Source organism: Brassica napus, chromosome C3 (genome assembly GCF_020379485.1).
Source record: "Brassica napus cultivar Da-Ae chromosome C3, Da-Ae, whole genome shotgun sequence".
In the NCBI taxonomy this organism is placed as follows: Eukaryota; Viridiplantae; Streptophyta; class Magnoliopsida; order Brassicales; family Brassicaceae; genus Brassica; species Brassica napus.
In genome coordinates this window covers 54,823,141-54,844,547 of record NC_063446.1, presented here as the reverse complement: position 1 = coordinate 54,844,547, position 21,407 = coordinate 54,823,141, and the positions used below count along the sequence as shown (strand labels likewise).

The 21,407-nt window shown below is 35.8% G+C and overlaps 2 protein-coding genes and 1 pseudogene across 2 annotated transcripts; 2 read left to right on the top strand and 1 right to left on the bottom strand.

Annotated features, from left to right (window-relative positions):
* Positions 1-2,797: 2,797 nt before the first annotated feature.
* Positions 2,798-3,757, bottom strand: LOC106384515 (glutamic acid-rich protein-like). The gene is made up of 2 exons (XM_013824467.2): positions 3,146-3,757; positions 2,798-2,959 (listed from the first exon to the last, which is right to left on the bottom strand). Exons 1-2 carry the CDS (start codon positions 3,755-3,757, stop codon positions 2,798-2,800), a joined length of 774 nt encoding a protein of 257 aa, XP_013679921.2.
* Positions 3,758-3,866: 109 nt separating this feature from the next.
* Positions 3,867-7,256, top strand: LOC125583600 (annotated as a pseudogene).
* Positions 7,257-7,465: 209 nt separating this feature from the next.
* LOC111210381 (zinc finger protein ZAT9-like) lies at positions 7,466-9,423 on the top strand. Its single transcript, XM_022710714.2, has 2 exons — positions 7,466-8,113; positions 8,209-9,423. Exon 2 carries the CDS (start codon positions 8,243-8,245, stop codon positions 9,200-9,202), a length of 960 nt encoding a protein of 319 aa, XP_022566435.2. The 5' UTR covers positions 7,466-8,113; positions 8,209-8,242; the 3' UTR covers positions 9,203-9,423.
* The last annotated feature ends 11,984 nt before the right edge of the window (positions 9,424-21,407 follow it).

Sequence of the window (21,407 nt, the reverse complement as noted above, 5' to 3'; positions counted from 1 at the left end):
GCAACAACTATGGGCGCATGGTTTTGAGACATACGATGTTTCGCGCAAAGAAAACTTTCAGATGCGGGCAGTACTTATGTGGACAATAAGTGACTTTCCAGCATATGGTATGTTATCTGGATGGACAACACATGGGAAGCTATCATGTCCATAATGTCAAGATGACACAGATGCTTTCCAACTAAAGAACGGAAGGAAAACGTGTTGGTTTGACTATCACAGACGATTTCTACCACCTGATCATCCATACCGCAGGAGTAAGACTTTGTTTACGAAGAACAAGCAGGTGTTTGATGGTCCACCTGAGGAAGTTAGTGGGAAAGATTTGTTGAAGCAGTTTAGGTATTTTGATGCAGAAAGGACGCCAGATGTAGGTGGACATGAAAACATTCGAGTCAATGCGGTTGGAGAGCTACATAACTGGCACAAAAAGAGTATTTTCTGGGATCTGCCATATTGGGAGAGTCATCTATTGCGGCATAATTTAGATGTCATGCATATTGAGAAGAACTTCTTCGATAATCTGATGAACACAGTCCTTAACATCCAAGGTAAAACGAAGGATAATTTGAAGTCAAGGTTGGATTTAGTCGATATTTGTGATCGTTCTGAACTTCACGTTGATGAGAACGGTACGGCCCCTTTTCCCATTTATCGGCTAGATGCCACTATCCGTTCGGAGAATGCCACTATCCTTGCTGATTTGGCATCCCAGAAGAAGTTCAACACCGAGATTATGCAGAAGCTAGATCGTTTGATGTCTTCGAGTTCATCTTAGTTTATTTCGGCTTTTTAAAACTTTCGGAATGTTTTTTTTTTTATTTCGGTTTGTATGAATTTTAAACTTTATGAATGTTTTTTTCCTATTTCGGTTTTTATGAATTTAAATTTTATAATATTATTAGTTTTAAATTTCTGATTTTTTAAATTTATTAATATCAAAAAATATATAAAAATGCAAAATTAATTTGAAAAAAAAATGGGTATATACCGACGGACAGTGGTCGTCGGAATATACCGACGGACATATATCCGTCGGAATTTACCGACGAACCTCGTTCGTCGGAATTTACCGACGGACAACGGTCGTCGGTATATTCCGACGACCACTGTCCGTCGGTAAATTCCGACGAACGAGGTTCGTCGGAATGCACCGAGGAACACTCTACGTCGGAAGTGTCCGAGGAACGTTCTCCGTCGGTACGTAATTTTTTCGATGAACTCTGGTCTCGTGTATCCGCATCGTAATATCGTCGGAAGTTCGTCAGAATGACGTTTCTCGGTATTCGTCAGAAAGTTGTCGGAAGTTCTGACGAAATTCCGACGAATTTTTTTTTTCCGACGAAACGATACCGACGGACGGGTTCGTCAGAAATTCGTCGGAATCGGTCTATTCCGACGAATTTTCGACGATTTCGGCCATCAGAATCCCCCTGTTTTCTTGTAGTGCAGTTGAATCGACTGCTCACCTGTTCTATTCCATCCCCTGCTGCAGCTTCACTCGCTTCTGCCTGTTTTTGGCGCGCAGCTACATCCTCGCCGTGCATGTCTTGAAAAAAGACCTTATAGCCTGCATCCAGACACTTCTCCCAACTCTCCACAGCTATATCAGATTCATCAACATCGTCTTCATCTTCCAAAATGTCATCCAAGAGCCTTTCTTCTTGTGGAGTTCTGGTGGGGATGATGCTGTCGATATCCTGTTACAAACACAATTAATTTTGAATCTTAGCAACACACGCCTACCTTAGTGAGACCATTGTTCCGTTCCTAGTCCTACCTTAGTTCAACCATAGTTCCATATCTAGTCCTACCTTAGTTCTACCAGAGTTCCCTATCTAGTCTTACCTTAGTTCTACCATAGGTCCCTAACTAGTTCTACCCTAGTTCTACCATAGTTTTACTTTAATCCTACCACAGTATTACTCTAGTTCTACTACAATATTACTCTAGTTCTGCTTTAGTTCACAGGTAAACTTACGGTTGTGTTAGACAATTCCTTGTTTATCGCCGAAAGTGACACCCCTGTCATTCTATTTCGTTTGAATGAGAACTTGCACATCCTCGGGCAGTTGACATCAGCTTCTTCAACAGGTTCTCTGAACGCCAATCCTAGCTTAGGAATTGCCTCGAATGCAAGAAGCTGTTAAACACAACATTTATAAAATACCATCAGTAAATAACAATAGCAAGTCATTAATGGGATTTTGCATACCTCTAGTGGAACATAGAAACCCGACAGCGGCCATAATGTATTCTCCTTCACCACCCCTCCAAAATGCTTCATTGTGTGAGAGATCTCCTTCAGCATATAATCATAAGAGAATCTCCCCCATGGAAAAAACTTACACAAGTCAAGATCATCCACTTCTCTCTGGAACACCTCCAACACATGATTAGCCTTGTGTCCAACCTTCGTTTGCGCGCAAACAACAGAAGCTAAGAAGAATAGAACCGCCATCTTCAGTCTGTCGTTGTGGGGTCCCATTTTCACGAGCTTCTTCTTAACATCCTCCAACCTTCTAAGTTCTTATTACTTGAAATGTCGATCAACGAACTTCGTCCCACCAAGCTTTTTGTAGCCGAGAGGATAGTTGTGGCAGAATAGCCCAGATATCAAACTGTGTTCCCTCAGCCCATAACGGATGGCAACGCCATTCACAATGAACCACACTTCTCTCCGCCTCTCGCAACCGGTAGTACGCAGCAACAACATCCACATACCCTGAACCCTGTGGTTGTTCTCGCTTTTCATGTGGAAAATGTGTCTGAATTGAGGATGCTCCGTGAACCAGTTCTACTCCGCGTTAGACAGCTTCGGTTTCAGATTGCTTAGCGTCTTAATCGCACTAGCTATCATGCACCTCGTCCCTAGCCTTTTTTTTTTTTTGTACTCAGATGGCTTGAAGAACATTATGGTTGGTTTGATTGCCTCGAGTGCCTCATTTCCATCCAAATCCTGCAAGTTATATCCAAGTTATATCCAAGTTATACTCAAGTTATACTAACGCATACCAAAGTAATACCAAAACTGACAGTTTTTCCAATAGTTCTTCTAGTATTACTAACATTAACCCACTCGATTTACTACCTCTCCCTAATCATATGTTACGACTTCAATTCAAACTCATTGATAATTTGTTACCTGAGGTTCAAGTGGATTCTCATTTTCGTTTGCTTCCTCTTCTCCTTCTCCATTTGCTTGTTCTTCTTCCGAACGTGCATTCACTTCGTTCTCTCCATCTAGAGGTTCTTCTTCAGAATCTTCATGGTCCTCGTTAGAACTCTTCTTCTCTCCATCTGGTTTTTCTTGTTCTTCTTCAGAACCCTCATTCACTTCATCTCCAGAAGCGGTTTTCTCATTCACTTCATCTCCAGAAGCGGTTTCCTCATTCTCTTCATCTCCAGAAGCGGTTTCCTCATTCTCTTCATCTCCAGGACCTTTGTTTAGTGTCGTCGGAGCAGCTTCTGCAACCACATTAAACGGCTCCGTCATCTCCGCCATATTCTCAGACAAGTCCTTTCTCGTCTTCTCCGTCGTCTTCGTCTTCTCCATCGAGACATCCGTCATCTTTGCCGTCGATTCATCCATCGTCTTTGCCGTCGATTCCACAACCTTCACCGCCCTCGTTTCACTCTCCTCCGTCGTCGTCTTCTCCACATTTTCTCTGGAGCCCGTCTTTGCAAACTTCACTCTCGTAGCCTCTTCCTCCGTTGGATTCTCCTTCCTCTTACCCCGTCGCGTTTCGACCACCATCGCAATCGGAAGATTTCACCGGATTCTATCTCGATTCTCACCGAATCAAGCTCGATTTTGGAAGCTAGGGTTCTTCTTTTCGCTCGTGAGGAAAGAAAGAAGAAGAGGAGAGAAATGAGTTTTAAAATTTCGACAAATTGGATCTCGAAATACATTGAGAGGGTTTGCTAAAACCGACAGCTTTGGTTTGGTTTTGAGGGACTGGTTCGGTTGGTTAGTATGGTTATACGGTTAGACGATTCGGTTCAATTGATTTGCCCATACAAACGGGTTGGGTCGGGCGGATGGATTATACCCTGGTACAACTTGTAAATACTTCAACTATTCCCAGGGTTTTATGTCATTTCCGTATTTTTCGAATTAAAGAAAAATTATTATTTTTTCTGTTTATCAGAGTGTCTAATAGAGATTGGATTATCACATTTGGGGCCACCAGAAGTGATGACTCAGCTGACATTCAGGGATTTTTAAGGGGTCAAGCCGATTAATAGCACGAACCGCATCCACCTTTTATCTTCTTTCGTGTTCTTCCCCCAATTTTTTCTACGTAATCAATATTTTGATTTCGTTTTACTGCAATTTATATATTTTTCCAATTGATCTGTAGATTCGTCTAATTGACGTTTCCCTCTTTCGATTGATACCAATCATTATATATTTCATCTGTTAAGAAAGATCTAGGGTTAGGGTTGTCGATCTCCTCACACGTCGATCGATCAATTTCTTTTGCTATTTAATCAATTTTCATCAATATCCCTTTTCTAAATTTGATGTTAATTTCCATTTTTCGTCCCTGATTGAGATCTAGGGGTTATTTTTTTCCGATCTATCACAGGGCTTTCTCTTGATTTGTATGTATTTGGTCAATTCTTATCTATTCCTCTCTTGATTTGGTTAATTTTTTTGGGTAGGCCGGAATCTAGGGTTAGGGTTTTCTTTTTCTAGCTTAAGCCTCTGAGTCTTCTGGTGAACGTTCTTGTTTGGTGAAGTTGGCTTGAAAACATTATCTGAGCTTATCTCCCTGTACAGAGGTAAATAATACACACCATTTGTTCTTATCTGTACTGTTTTGCTTTTAGCATTACTAATTCTGTAAGTTTTTGTTATTGTACTGGTTCATTGTTGTGTTGCATGTCAATTTAAGTAGGATGTCTGTCCTTATAGGAACTTATACAGTTAGGTATCTTACATACGGTTTTTGTTATAAGGTCTCTTGCATGCATGCATTTGCTTCACAACTGTGAGGAGATTCTTACCGTTTATTTCTAAGGATTCGAGTTGTTCTCTCGTGTACTATGTAGGTTGGAAATGGGATTCAAACGCCCTTTAGATGACAACAAGTTTCATGAGCTCCCATTTAAACACTCTAGACAGCTTGGCTTTAACGACAAGTCTATGCAGTTTGAAGAGTCTTCGCAGAGTACTCTTGCCACGGGTAACCATAGCTTGTGAATTTTTTTTTTTTGTTGTTTGTTACAGGACCAAAGTCTTCTATGTGATTGAAAATTTTCTTTTGAATGGGTTTTGTCGACAATAGTGGATGAGGGAGATCTTTTGAAACCCCAAGGAGGTGAAACCTTTGATGAAGAGTCCAGTTTTGCTTACCTGGGTCTTGACGTGGAAGGTTGTATTGATCCGGTTATGGAAGATTGCCACAGAGAAGATGCAACTCACTCTCCAAGAACGTTTGCTCCTGTTGAGACTTTCTATTCTTTCCTCTTGGATCAACCTGCTAGAAAGCAAGTGCCCATTGGACCAGATCATCAAGCCATGATTCATGAATGGGAAGGTAGTCTAAATGGGAACCTAGAACCTCTAGGCACTGGTACATGTGTTATTCCCATGCCGGCACATATGGATGACAACATTGTAGGGAAAGGTTGAGAGTTCTATGTCTGCCAGGACATGGGTTCTATAAGGTGTGTGCGCCAGCATGTTAAAGAATCTAGAGAAGACATGGTTAAGGTGCTTGGATCTGAGAAATTCAGAGACATGGGCTTCTGTGATATGGGAGAAGAAGTTGCACAGAGGTGGTGCGATGAAGATGCACTACTCTTTCATGAGATTGTTTATTCCTATCCAGTGACGTTAGGTCAGAACTTTTGGAAGCACTTGGAAGCTGTGTTTTTATCTCGAACCAAGCACGAGATTGTTAGCTACTACTTTAACGTTTTTGTTCCTAGAAGAAGGGCCGTTCAGAATAGGTCTTTGATATTGGACATTGATAGTGATGATGATGAATGGCATGGAGGTTCTGGAGGAGGACCTTTGGGTGCTCAATATGTCGAAGAAGACGGTGAAGAAGAAGACTTTGCTGTCGATTCTCCTCTTCATCAAGAGACTGAAAAGTTCAATGAGAAAGTGCATCCACTTCATCAGGATGAAGTTGGCAGTATTAGTGACAATGATGAAGATGATACCAGAGAAGGTGGTAGTGGACTGTGTGATGAGCACAAGATGAATGCTGGGTATATGGATATGTTTTCTGGGTGCAATGAGGAGAGATTGAACGTGGAAGATGACTCATGCTTGACCTTATGATGCGGTGAACTCTGTCTGGAAGAACTGTGCAAAGAAAGAAGAGACTGGTCTTGGAGATGAACAGAAGAAAGTCGAAGGAGTGTAAAGATCTGAAAGTTTCAACCAAACTGAGCAGCAAGATATTTGGTCATGACTCATGGATCATGGGAAAACAAGGAAAGAAACAAGTGTGCCGGCAACATCATTTTGTAACAACTTGCAGAATGCTAGGAAGAGACTTTTGGGGTTATGGGGTCCTCCAAATGTTTATAATTTCCTATTAAAAAGTAGAGACTAGAGAGAGAGCAGTGAGTCGCAGGAAGGTGGAAGTGAGACAGGTCGGCTTTTAGGGTTGAGAGGAGCTAACGAGTCGATTTTCTGTTTTAGATCTCCGGTGCTCCTCTTACGGCGACGGCGTGTGGCTCAGTGGGAGACCTCCTCCACCTTGGATCTACAGTCCGGTGTGACGGTGACCCAAACGGAGGTGTGATGCGACGGCTGGTGAAGATGGTTCTGGTCCTCGGTTCTCGTGGAAAACGCGTCGGAGGGTTTGTTTCACCGGAGGAGTCTACCGGAGGACGAACTCTGCAGTGGGTACACGGTGGAGGTTCACATCCCAGCGCCGGATGGTGACGCCTCCCGTCTCGCCGGCGGTGAAACTTCATGCCATGGATTCACCTTAGGTACTGGTCTGGTCACCGTATGCTTGTCAAAGCCCGAATTTCAGTACGGGTTCTTTCCCGGTTCATGGCTAAGGAGCGGATTCTGAACTTCGACGGCGGCAGGTTCTCACCAGATTTGCACCTTGCGGTGATGAGATGTTGGGCCGGGCCTGTCACTCTAATCTTTAGGAGTCCAATGTCATGGGTCTATTAGTAATCTGGTTGTTAGCTGTGTTGTTATCGAGTGTTTAGAATTGTCGTCTCGTTTGGTCTAAGTAGGGGTCAAAAAGACGGTTTCTCTCGAGTCGTGAGAGGAATTCGTTTCATTGTGGTGAAAAATACACTTATGAATTGATTGGGTAGTGTAGGATCCGACTCAGTGTTCCTACGCGTTACTAGATCGCATCGGTTGTATGTTGGGTTTAAAGTCTCTTGAGGTTGTAATCCTGTATTCACAGTTGGTTAACGAGAAGTTGTTGTTGAGCAAAAAAAAAAAAAAAAAGAAGAGAAAAAAAGAATCGGAGAATATGTGGTAGAGACAAGGAGCCAATTGTTGTTGTCTTGTTTGGCCCCATGGTTTGTTATACCCGCTACCAGAATTGAATTTCTACTCATTCCAGTTTAGTAGTGTACTATAGAAAACTTTCAGCGGATTGTGCAATTTCAAGATTTGTTTTTTTTTTTGAAAATTTGAGGAATGGCCAAATATATTTGAACAATCTGTTGTATCTTTTCTCATACCCTTTTGCTTCCATGCATAAATTGAAAAACACACACACACACCTAATTAAGAGATCCATGCATAAATTGAAAAACACACACACACACACCTAATTAAGAGATAGAGAGAGAGAAAGCAGAGAGTGTGTGTTGTGTTGGTTGAGAGAGAGAGAGGAGGAATAGATCCAAAAATGCAGCTGACCTTTTCAAGTAAATCACTTCTCTCTTTTTTTTTTAAGTATTTTTTTTTCTTATTTGCCCCAAAATCAAAAGAAAGGAAACAAATCTCTAAACTTCAAAGGATAGATTGTATTTTTTAAAACTTTTCTCTTTGCTTCCTCTTATTAGCTTGAAGGTCAGATCTTGTACTTAGCTAGAGAACAACTGTCACATCCCAAACTCTGATCCCTAAGAAAGCATCAAGCTTTGTCGTTTTGTGCAGCATTTTTCTGAGGTAAACTCATCAGTCATGCTCACAAGAATGGGTTCTTCTCGCTAATCTTTATGCTTTCGTTTACCAAAGAAAACTCTTTTTCTTGATATATTCAGCTTGTTTGGTGTTGGATCATTTGTCTTAAGATCAATGGAGAAGATGATAGAGAGGGAGTACATGTGCAAGTTCTGTAACAAGAAGTTCCCTTCTGGTAAATCACTTGGAGGTCACATCAGGATTCACACCAACCATTACTCACTTCTTTCAAGTAGCTACAATAATGCCAAGAATCCTAAGAAGAAGAAGAAGAAGAAGAAGAAGAAGAGGTTGGTGGCTATGAAACAGCAACAACAACTTTGTTGCAGAGAATGTGGTAAAGCTTTTGATTCTTTGAAAGCTCTTTGGAATCACATGGATTGTTGTCACTGTGAGGGAGAGAAGTTGGTGATGGATAGCCAATCTGATACTGAGACTACTTCTTCAGGTCCTACCAGGAAAAGATCCAAGAAGCAGTTCAGTTCAGAGTCTTTTAGTAATGGGAGCTCGTCTTCTTCTGCTTGTGAGATTGACCAAGAACATAAGAACTCTGTTTTGTCTCTCATGATGATGTCTATGGATTCTAGAGGACTTACCTTGGTGGTGAACTCTCTAGTAGCTGAGTCATCAGAGAACAACTCTGTTGGTGATGATAATGGGGCTATTCTCTATGATTCATATAGCTCAGACTCTGATTACTTCATGAATGGTCCAAAGAGGTCAGACTCAGCTATCTCGGTTGATGGGTGTCTTAGTAACAATGGTGATGATCTTGCGGTCAAGGAGGGAAGATCAAAGTATGAGCTGCGCAAAAGCAAAAGGGTTGTCTTGCCTTGTTATGAGAGTGATTCTTGTGCAGTAGACACAAACAGCAAGATTCATAGCAAGAAAGCAATTAGTGCAAACAAGAATGGCAAATGTCACGAGTGCCCATTCTGCTTCAGAGTGTTCAAGTCAGGACAAGCTTTAGGAGGTCACAAGAGATCACATTCTTTTGTGAACCAAGAACACAGGGTCAAACACAAAGCTGCTGATATGCGAATCGATCTCAATCGTCCTGCTCATGATAGTTGAAGAATGAACCAGAACCTGAAACCACAGCTCATCCCTTGGTTTTGTTATATTCTGGTGTTTGTTCTAGATTTTCTTAAAGGTAATTCAAATGTTTGTTCATGTAAAGCCTTATCAGTTAGCCATTTCTTTGCTTTAGGACTTCGAGTGTTGATCTGAAGCTTCATGTCTCTTACTAAGATTCTTCTTGTCTTCAACATTTAAAGATCTTTTGTTTCCCTAGCTTTCACCCTTCCTCTGCAACTCGTACCTTAGTAATAATATACTTACTAGACCTTGATCCACGAGTCCGTGCAAATGTTTATTTTCAATTTGTAGTGTTTTATATTTATTATTGTTTAGCTATTTATTTTAGTTTGTATAAGTATAATCTTGTTAATAGTATAAAAAAGAGCTTAAAATGATAAATTACATTAGTTTTTTTTTATTATATCCACATCGTTGAGACGGGATGTTTGTTCATCATAGAATTTGTTTGTGTTTGTTTGTATATATAACCAATTATAATAAATACTAATGTATTTTCTATTCATCAAGTTTTTATAGAAAATAAATAGTTTTTATTTTTATTTTAAATAAATAAGTTAATGCGGAATAATTAACATTACATTTTTTCTTTCTTTTATCAAAATATTACCTTTTTATTATAGTTCAAATATGGTTGGATAGATTATATGTATATGAGATAAATTCGATTTAATATTTTTTTAAACTATGGTAATTTTATATACTTATATTTCCACACTACCCCCAAACCAAGTCAAGACTAGAGCCATGTATGTCTCTTGCTTTCTATAATGTTTCGGTCTTATTGGAAGTTGGAGACACAGATACCTTTTCATTTGAGTGGACCATTCTTGTTGCGCTTCTAAATATTTTTGGTGGAATCTTGTTTCCCATGGAAGCTGATAAAGACCCGAGAGATAGCTTGAGATAACTCAATACACGTTCTTGTTTTCCTGTATTGGTTGTGTGTACACACGTACTACACTTTCATGTTTGACAAAAAAAACTGATCATTTTCTTAAGTACTATAATCAGGTAAAAAGCAATATAAAGTGAAATAATTAATTCGATCAGAATCACAATACTAAAAGCAAGATATACTCAATGGTGAGACTGCCACATCAGATTAAAAAATCAACCAATAGAGAAGTTCTTTTTTGCCAGGTCAGCTCAGCTGAACTAAAAATGGTATTTCGAGTGGGCTCTGTAAAAAATAGAATCGAGTCCATTCCCAGCCCAAAACTATCTCCTGTCAAGTTTCACGGTTCTCTCCCCTTCAACTCTTTCACTTCGTCTTCTCCAACCTATGATTTCTTGCGTTACCTAAAACCACTCCTGATGATCAATGATAATCTTTAAACTTACAATTGGCCTTTATTAATAGATTTGGAAGATTCGTACGGTAATTCTCCTCTTTCTTCCCTATGTTTTTGTACGTTTATGTTTCTGTGTAGATGTCTCTTTGGAAATAGATGTTTTTTGTTGTCTGAACGTATTTGATTCTTGGCAGAGATTTTTGTTATGTTCTTTCTGAGATTTATCATTACTGAGAAAATAAGGTTGTGTGAGCTCTTTCTGTAAGGGATTGAGAGAGGAGATAATGCAGTGGAAACACTAATATGTTGTGTAATTTAGAACACTAAATCAGTTGTAGTCTATGCTTGGTGGTGATGTTCTGTTGTGGTTTCCTTTGGTTTCTCAGTTATTGTTTCTAATTCAGGAACTGGATTCCCATCCATAAGGGGGCTTCGAGGTCAGAAGGCCCGTTATCTTCGAGGTTAGCCAAAATGATGATTGATTACGTATAGGTGTTGACACAATAGGTTCCATTCTGACTAATCTGAATCTAGCCAAAATGATGATTAATACAAACGTCGTTTATTTTTTATTTTTCAGATGTTTCCTGGTGGGCAAATGACAAAGATGCAGAACTGTTACGTCCTAGCTATGTAATTCTATTCATCCTTAGTTTCTTTTTTTCCCTCAAAATTTTCATTTTTACACCTCTGCTGTTTAAAAGAGATCCAGGAGGTCAAGTTCTGTTTGCTTCAAGCTAATGAATGTTTACTTGCTTTAGTGCAGGTCAAGCCTGAAGTAGTTAGTTGGTCGCCTCGAATTATTGTGCTTCATAACTTTTTAAGCTCAGGGGTTAGTGTTTAATTCATTGTGTTAAACTTGGTGGGGATGTGTTCACTAATTATAAAATGATTTGTTACTTTTATCATATTTCCAGAGTAGCATATTACTAAGTATCCTTAACTTTTTTTTTTATCATGATCGGAAAAGATAAAGATTTGAAGGAGAAACCAAACCTTAGACTCAGTTCTAATAAAATTTATCATAAGGGTTATTAAAATGGCTATTATCCTTATTTGTCTTGCCTTTAAACGAATTTGCTTTTGTTCTCCTAATTTGTATGATCGGCAGGAATGTGAATACTTAAAAGCAATCGCCCGACCTCGCCTTCAGGTTTCCACTGTTGTTGATATAAAAACTGGAAAGGTATTTGCCAAATTCTGGACGCTACAACAAATGCTATAGTTTATGACTTGGAGACTTATTCTCTTATTATTGCTTTCCTCATGCTTAGGGAGTTAAAAGTGATGTGAGGACAAACTCTGGAGTAATGGAGACTGGCACCGAGTAAGCAAAGGGAGGTTCCAGAGCAGGTACCTAAGAACTAATTTTGTTTTACCTCTCTTCAAATTTTAGAATTGTTTCTCTTCAATGATTTAACCTTTAAAACATTTTTTTGATGATTTTCAGATTCTTGATCTTTACAACACAAGAGCTGATCTAAGGAAGAAAGATCACTTAGCAATCGATAAGTACGCACTGCGTGGACTGAGGTCATTAGCTGTTGCAAAACAGACTATACCTGAGAAAACAAAAAAAAAAAGCTCTGGTGATCCATGGGAATTCGTTGGTGGGTTGCCTTTGTTTGATCCTCCACGACATGATAATGCATACACCATTAGAAGAGCTTCAGACCTCGGTGTCAACATCAGTGATTACTGGTAAATATCTATGGATACTAATCTTTGACTTTAACCTTCTTTATGTTGTATTGGTTTTATTATAGGTGATCAACTTGCTATTTCCAGTGAGACTCGACTTAAGCTCGGTATGGGATCAAACATGTATCCATACCATCAGCTTCTCTACTTGGATAAGAAAGCCATCCGAGAGAGTTTAGGCAACCAAGTGATGTTTTTCTAATCTCTTGATTCCAAGTAAGTTTTAAGTATTTATACAAATTCTTGAAAGCAAACCCCTCAGACAAAGTTATCCTAATATTTTAAAATTGTTCACTGCAGACTCTGAGCCATAACATTCAGCAAGAATACATAGAAGTTATAGAGAGTTGTGTGTTTACAAGTTTTGAATAGTTTATATGTCTAACAACTCAACTGTTCCCAGTAATGATATATGATATAAACTTTTAGATATTTTTGGGTGTTTTGTTACTTCTTGACAATGATAGTTAGTCTCAACTAGCAGATGAAGAAGAAAGGACTTAAAACTCTGCTTTTCTCAGTTTAAATTTATTAATTTGGTATTAGTATAGGGTCCATGATGATCCTTTCCTGTGTGTAGAGGGTGGATAGATTGATTGAAACTGGAGACAGTGAGCATATTTTTCAGAAAGCAATCATGTAGTAAGGAAGAGGGCAGGCTATTCAGGTTTCGACAATACGTGTGGTTCAAGTTAGTTTTTTTCTGCCTTCGTGCATGCATGTAATAAATATTGGATACACTAGCTGAGGTTCAAGAACGACATGGCGCTTTCAGAGGCTTAGAGAAGAAACTCCTCTACATTGTAGTTATAAGAAAAATGATGAATTTGAAGGTGTCAAACAAAATGCTGATTAAAGAATGCATTTGAGATCAGTAAGAGGTTCTTCCCATTCCACTTTTTCCTCCGGGCAGAATATTTTTTTGTTATTAAAGCTTTTTTTCATGTGGTCAGTTCAGGTGCTATGGATCGGAAGAGGTGGAAAGGCCTCAAAGCCAGACAAAAGGTAACTCTGTATGTATATATATTCTTGAAAAACCTTGAACTGTTTGCATGGAGCTCTATTGTTCAATGAACATTAGTATCTAAAGAGTTTATTTGTGCATCTGTATATTAGTCGTTCCCACGAACTAACATTTTATATCGAGTCAATCTCTTGCCAAAGGTTTTTCTACCAACTTTACAGAATTAGCCATTCAAATAGGACATAAACAAGTGATGATTTTTTTTGTTTCTGAAAGGAATGGTCTATTACTTTTTTTTTAGGAATGGTCTATTACCTTTAGGGGGACAAGGCAAATGTCACGAGCGCGTTTCACCGAAGTTCACAAGTACTGCTAGACTGAGCCCTTTACCTTTTAATTTAAGGGTAAATATATCTGAAATATTCAGAATTTATATTGATCAATTTCTTAATTCCTACATATATATTTTCTGTTGCAGTTTTTTTTACCATTTGAGATTTTTCTTTGTTGGGAATAGATTTAACTTTAAGCTTATGTTGTGCTGATTACTCGCACGATATACTTATGGCCTTAATATGCAGCATTTTGTTTCCACCAAGATGCGAGTCTATATTGGCAGTAGAGAGACCAGGAAGAGAGTCATACATTGGCACTAGAGAGGAATAAGAAAACGAGTTGGTGGACGCTAAAAAAGATTGCCATGTTGTACATGAAGTCTATTTTCATAAAATATGACAATAATAGGAGGGGTGTCCTTTGGATTTGGGATTTTGGAGGAGTACATAGCAAATGAGAAAGTATGGCATTTTTTCTTTGAATATTTTTTCGAAGAGCTCTTGATCAAATGGTGTGAACACTTAGCTTGATTCTTTTGCCACCTAATATATGCTACGTATGACCTTCCTTCTTTAAGTTTGTCATGTAAGTTGTGTAACAAACACTAGCCATAAGCCTAACTAAAATTTTTCTATAGGAAAAGGTATTTTTATATTTTCCTATATTGTGTGGGTGGAAAGAAGTAATTTAGTATTTATTTGAGTTTTTGTTTTTTCAAAACGCAGGATTTTTTTTTGGTCAGTAACATTTTATTTAATGAACTTTTTACATAATTTATGCATTTAATAATTTGTGTTATAATATGTTTGGTGCCGTATGTTTAACCAAATCTTTCTCTTCCTTTGAACAGAAAAGATTATTGAGCATATTTCATAAAAATCTTTTTTTCTTAAGCGATACCTATGGGTTTGATGTAATGCCTGTAGTGCGAAGACTGCATTCATCCATCATCTTCTTAAACTAAACTGATATCATCTGGTGCGACAGAAGCACATTTTTCTTGGGATTCTTTAGCAGTAGTATATTCTTCTAGCTTCATATAAGCAGTGCTGCAAATACAGAATAGTGTACGAAGATATATCACGCTTCAACCCAAATTTAAATATATCATCAAAGTGTCATCATATTAAATACAGAGAGACGATGACAATATCATACCCCTTTCGGAGGTTAGCTCTTGCCAATGTGGGATCTAATTTGATGGCTTTCTTATCCGCAAAAGTTTCTGCTCATGGAGAACAGCAATTAAGAAATTCAGACGAACCCTTCTAGGTGACAACGTTTAATCTGCTTTCGATTAAAATCGAATCTTACCATATAAGAAGCAAAACCTATGCAAAATATGAGTTTGACAGTGGCAGAGGGAAGAGATAGACATGTGGGGTTAGTAAACAACCAAACTTGGAGAAACCAAAGGCAACGATAACCTAAAGCCTGAACAATTTAATTATAAATCAGTTTATTAAAATTTTATAGTTTACTTATTATAAGACATTTGAACATTTAACTAAAGAAAAAACATAAAAAAACTCTGAAAGTATTACCTATTTACAATTTAAACCCTCAAATTTTTTGGCTAGCGCTTTTGACTTTCAGATTGACATTTATATCATTAAAACTTTCAATCTAACTTATTTGTTCATCAAATAAAAAATTGACATGTTGTACAGATAAAAATGATGATCTGTCAGTGATTTTCAAAAAAAAAAAAATTATTTCATTATAAAATAAATAAAATAAAAATTTAGAAAATTAAATAAAAATTTGAAAACTAAAAAAATTCAGAAAATAAAAAAAAAATCAGATAATTAAAAATTCCAAAAATTAAATTAAATAAGAAAAAAATAAAATTAAATTAAAATACATAAAAATGTTAAATGAAAAATTTAGAAAATTCACAAAAATTAGGAAATTCAAATAATCAAAATATATTTTTAAATTAAACAAAAAAAATATTTAAAATTACAAGATTGCTTTAAAAAAACTGACATATCATCACTGACAATAAAAATTTCAAACATATCACTGTTAAAATGACGGTTTCTCATATAACCATTAACAATGATGGTTTTTGACATATACTCAACGATAATTTTTGACATCATCGTTTAAAATGAAGGTAGATATATCAATAACGACATTTTTAACAACCATCATTATCAACATAATAATATAATTATTACTTTTAATTTTTTTTACGTGAGTTTTGATATTCGAAAACTAAATATTTATAAAACTAAGAATACTAATTTTATGTTTTAAAATTTTGAGAGACAAAACTAAAAATATATTTTCTGAATATACATTTCTAAAATAATAGCTCTAAAAGAATGAATAAACTAAACTGATCAACATCATGTTAATGTCAAAAATTTCTGCTTATTCAAATGAAGTCCATCAACAGAACAAAGTAAAATGCGATGAGAAACTATCACATACCATTTTTTGTCAAAGAGAATTATTATTTATGTGAAACAATTAATTATTTTATAAAATTTAAAAAGATAAATATAAATAATTAATCCGCGCGTAGCGCGGAAACGGACCAGGTCACGTACTGATATTTATGTCGATGAAAATGAACCTAATTAATTTTGGTAGAATTTTCTTTAGCCCATGAAAGCCAAGAAAGACCCGAGAGATAGCTTGCATTCCACCCGAGAGATAGCTTGCATTCCACGAAACACCTCAATACACGCTCTTTTTGGAGTTATTCTTGGGTTCACCTCCTAGGGTGAACTTTTAGGTTCACCAACCAATAGAAAATTGTCATTTTAAATCTAGTATCTTTTAATTAAGGAAACCAAATAACTTGGCAAATTATATTATTTTTTCAAAATAAAATTTAAAAATAAATAAAAATAATATATAAAAAACGAATTCAAAAAAAAAATGTTGTCAACAAAACACTAAACCCTAAACTCTAACACTAAACCCTAAACTCAAATCCTAAACCCTAAATCTTTGGGTAAACCCTAAATCCTTGGGTAAACCCCTAAACCCTTGGAAAAACACTAAACATGTTGTCAACAAAACACTAAACCCTAAACTCTAATCCTAAACCCTAAACCCTTGGGAAAACCTTAAACCCTTGGGTAAACCCTAAACCCTTGGGTAAACCCTAAACCCTTAGGTAAACCCTAAACCCTTGGAAAAACACTAAACATTTGGATAAATTCTAAATTATAAATCTTAAACACTAAACTCTAAATCTTAAAAATAAATATTTTTTAAAATAATCTTTTTTTAGAACTATTGTTATTTTTATTTATTTAGTTTTTTATTTTTTATTTTAAAAGCATAATATAATTTGGCAAGTTATTTTGTTTCCTTAATTAAAAGATACTAGATCTAAAATGACAACTTCCTATTGGTTGGTGAAGCTAAAAGTTTACCTTAGGGGGTGAACCCAAGAAAAAGTCCTCTTTTTGTATTGTATTGGTTGTGTAAGTGTGTACACGTACTACACTTTCATGCAAAATACTTTTAACCGATCATTTTCTTACGTACTATATAATCAGGTAAAAAGCAATAGCAAGTCAAATAAATCGATCGGAATGAATATAATAAGGTCACGTATTAATATTTATGTCTATGAAAATCAACCAAGGACACACAAAAACGAACTAACGTTGATTCATGTGCATCTTCTGCGTTGCATTAAAATCCCAATGTGCCTTTATGCTCATATAATAAAAGGACCATTCATTAGAATTGGTCTTATTGTCATATAATAAATAGATAGCTAATTAAAACCCTGAAATTAGGATATAGACAATTACGACAGTAGATTTTATACTTGATAATAATTTGATTGTTGACCGAATGGCTGACCAATGTCTGGGGGTATTACACAGATCTTTTTTTGTGCGGGTCGATGCACCACTTCACGCCGCAATGATTGTTTCACCTCGGAGTGAAGTTCGTAGTAACTATGACGGAGTAGAAATTCGTGACAATCCCATCGCAAAGTCCGCCTCCAACATTTTCACGAGACCTTTGTATTTGGTGAACAGTACAATGAAAACTTGTTATCATCATTTATAGTACGCTTTTAAGCCCATGTAAGTGAGAACCGCCTCCACCATTTTTGTATCTTCGATATTGTTCTTCAATTTCTCGAATTCGAAATAGAAATCCATCATCGTGCCTTGATCCCCAGGAGTGAACTCGAGCTTAGCACTGACGCTATTATGATTCTCCGTTATCATCGTGCCAATGAACCCCAGCTCCATTGTTGGGGTATCACTCAATTGAATGAGGAGCCTTAATTTATCTACGAAAAAGAAAAATAGATATATCTAGGAGTTTTGAGAAAAGAGATGTAACTAAAAATCAAGAAACATGAATTTAATGAAAACTTGTTATCATCATTTACCGTTTTCTTCGGTTCTTCTTATTTTTCTTCTCATCATTTTGTTCTTCTTATTAAATTTTTGCTAATAATTTCCTAATGTTTACATATTTTTCCCAAATATTTATTTTTCTTTCTAAATAATAATATAAAACATACAATCAATGAACAAAAAATTCATCTTAGAATTATTTTCAATCATAACATTACCTCATTCAGTATATTATTTGACTTAAATGCAAAACATTTTTTTAAATCAAAGCCTAATTATGTATAAAGCATATATAGAAAATATAAGGGATTAATATCTATTATAGATATTGTATTTTTATAGGAATATGAAATCATTATATCAATTTCTATAAATTGTTTTCTATTCATTATTTTATGTAGTATATAAATATAAAAACAATTGATCAAATATTATTACACTTTCTATAATTTTGAAATTAGCCACCACTATTATTTGTAATATTATTTAGGTTATTTAGCAAGTGATAATAATTAGCTTTAAACTTACTTTTTTATTTTAGATCAAATTTAAATAATTTAAATTATAAAAAGTTGTGTTCATTATATTATGCAGTTTATAAATATAAAAAGAATTGATCAAACGCTATTATTCATTATATAATTTCAAAAATGAGTTACATAAATCATTCTTTATAATATAACGTAGATTTTTGGCAAGTTATATTAATTGTTTCTAGATTTATCTTTTATTTTGAATCTAAACTAAAATAAATAAAATTAAAAAATTATCGATTAAGCAAATTATAACAATTTTCTTAAGACTTCACAAAATGATCTACGTATAAGCAAAACTCATTTAAGTGACTTCTTGTTGAATATATAGGAGATTCTTTATTTTTTATAAATATTATATAAAGTCATATAAATAATTTAAAATTAAGATAAAATAATTCTAAATTAAGATAAGATAATTTTGTAATCCATGATATATAATTTTATAAATGTTTTAATTTTTTTGATAAATGACTTATAAGACATAGGGAGATTTGCCAAAACTAACCCACAACTTGATTCTAACCTCAAACCTATACCCAAACTTGAATCAAACGCAAAACTAATCTAAAAGTCTTGTGAAATTACAGCTCAGCCCCTTGTGACCATACAAAAAACAGAAGCCATTTTTACGAATATATCCCCAGTAAGTCGCCTGAGTCGTCTGAGATGTTGGAAGTCGTCTGGACGACTTTCTTGTAAGTCGTCTGGTACCAGTTTATCTTAAAAATAATTTATAAATTTTGTAAAAAATATTATGATGAGTGAAAAATAAAAATCATGTAATTATAAACAGTTTTAAGTGATATAAATTAAGATATGATAAAATTGATTTGTTTTCAAGATAGATGAGTGGAAGTAGTGAATCATGATATTCTTTGGTTTAGGGGTTTGGTAAACATATGTTGTAGTATTGTGTGTATTCTTAGGGTTAGATTTTGGAAAGCTGAAATGTTTTTTTCAAAAATTAAATTTCACATATATGTGTTTATTTCTGTGTATAGTAAACACTTTTCAAGTTTGATTTGATTTTATGAAGTGTTTAATTAGATAATTAAGTTTAGGGGTTATGTTTAGGGTGTGGACGACTTATATTTCAGTCGTCTGGTGAATAATTTTACCCAGGCGACTTATATTTCAGTCGTCCACATCGTACCGAACCTTTAATTTTACCAATGTACGTTTTAACCTAACTAGATCATTTACCGGACATATAAAAACTGTTTTTTCACTTTTTCACAACTTTACGAAACCCTAGCGCCGTTTCTCTCCAAGGGCGATTTTGAAGGCGATAAGACGAAAACCCTACCGTGATCTTGTTCCGCCGTTCTCTTCGCCGGTAATCTCTCCGATTACGACGAATTTTGTTTCTCCTTCATGTCGTAGAGTATTTTGGTAGTTTAAACTGACCATCCGCTTCCTTTTTTTTCAGATCTGAAATCTCGTTTGCCAAACTCCGCCGCCGGTATGTTATTTCTCATGTCTTAAGGCGTTTAGCCGCCGGAAAACCCTAAAAATTGTAGTCTTGATTCTTCTTTTCCCTTCGATTTGCAGATCTGTAACCGCTTGGGACCACATCTTCTCTGACCATATCTTCTCCGACTGTAAGTCATTCGTCTTTTGTTTAAAAGATGGTTTTTCTATTTATTCAGATATGCATGCTCAACAAGATTTTGAGATCTGTAGGAGGTCGGTTGTGACAATTGTTGTAGTCTTTTACTGAAAGACTACTCGGACGACTTCCAGGAAGTCTTCTACGATGTCTTACTCTCTGGACGACTTATTTAAGAAAGACAGTGAGTTTATGTGAATCACGGTTCTCTTCCTTGATGAAAATGTAAGTTAATCTTCGATCAATCACATTTATTTAACATAATTGTTTTTAATTGATTTCCTGATTCTTTGTTGAATAATATTATTTGCGGATTCCGTGATTCATGGGTTCATTCCCGCCGGACGTGCTAATCATTACATGCCATCTTTGAAAGTCGGTTCCATTGTGAAAGTCGATCGTTTCGATGTTGCTTGGTGCTCAAGCATGTACAAGATAACTGATCATTCATTCCTCATTCGTTTCATCTCACCAACAATCTCCAAGTGATTGCATACACAAACCTAGAACTCCAGGTATATTATCATATTGCAGCTGAGTTTATATTATGTTTCGATATCATAACTGATATTTAAACTCGCAGATGTGGTTGGGCAAATTCGTTCTGTCCAGAGGTCTGACCTCACCATAAAAACAACTAGAGTCGTTATATGTCTCCTCATTGACACGTAAGAAAAAATCAACATACAATTCCCTTCATATTACTGTCTATATTGTGCTAACATCAATGATCAAAAATATTTTCTACCCAAGATATGTGGTCGTCTATTTATCTCCCTTATTTCAAACTAGTTTCACACAAACATTTATTTTACAGCTTAAAAGAAACCACAACCTAAACAATCAAAACACCAAAAACTAGAATCCAAAAAAAAGACGAATCATTGATGATCACCTGTCTTTTTTGTTTAATCTTACAAATAAACTTCAAAACAAATATACCAAATCAATCACCTCAACAAAAATTCAACGACACATACATCGAGTTAGCAAAACAAATACAAACTACACTGCCATCTATTTAGCAATTTACAAACTTACTTTCGCAGATGCTTACGAAGAAGACGAAGACGACAACCAAGATCAGAGATATCATGTAAACGAAAAAGTAGAGTAAATTATGAACTCTGATAAATACAACTAACAAAGATTTTTGTTTACATATTACCCATCAAATAAAAGAGAAACAAACACATGCACAACAAGAGATACAAGAGACAATCCCGACAGACACAAAGACATCAACAAGATCTCCACCTGCTAACCCCTCTTATCTTATGAAAATAACTTACATGCCCAACAGGCTAATGCTATTGTCTTCTTATGAGAAATACATAAATTCGTTTAAAATTCTTTAAGACCCAAATACTCAGAATTGTCACTTATTTTATAGT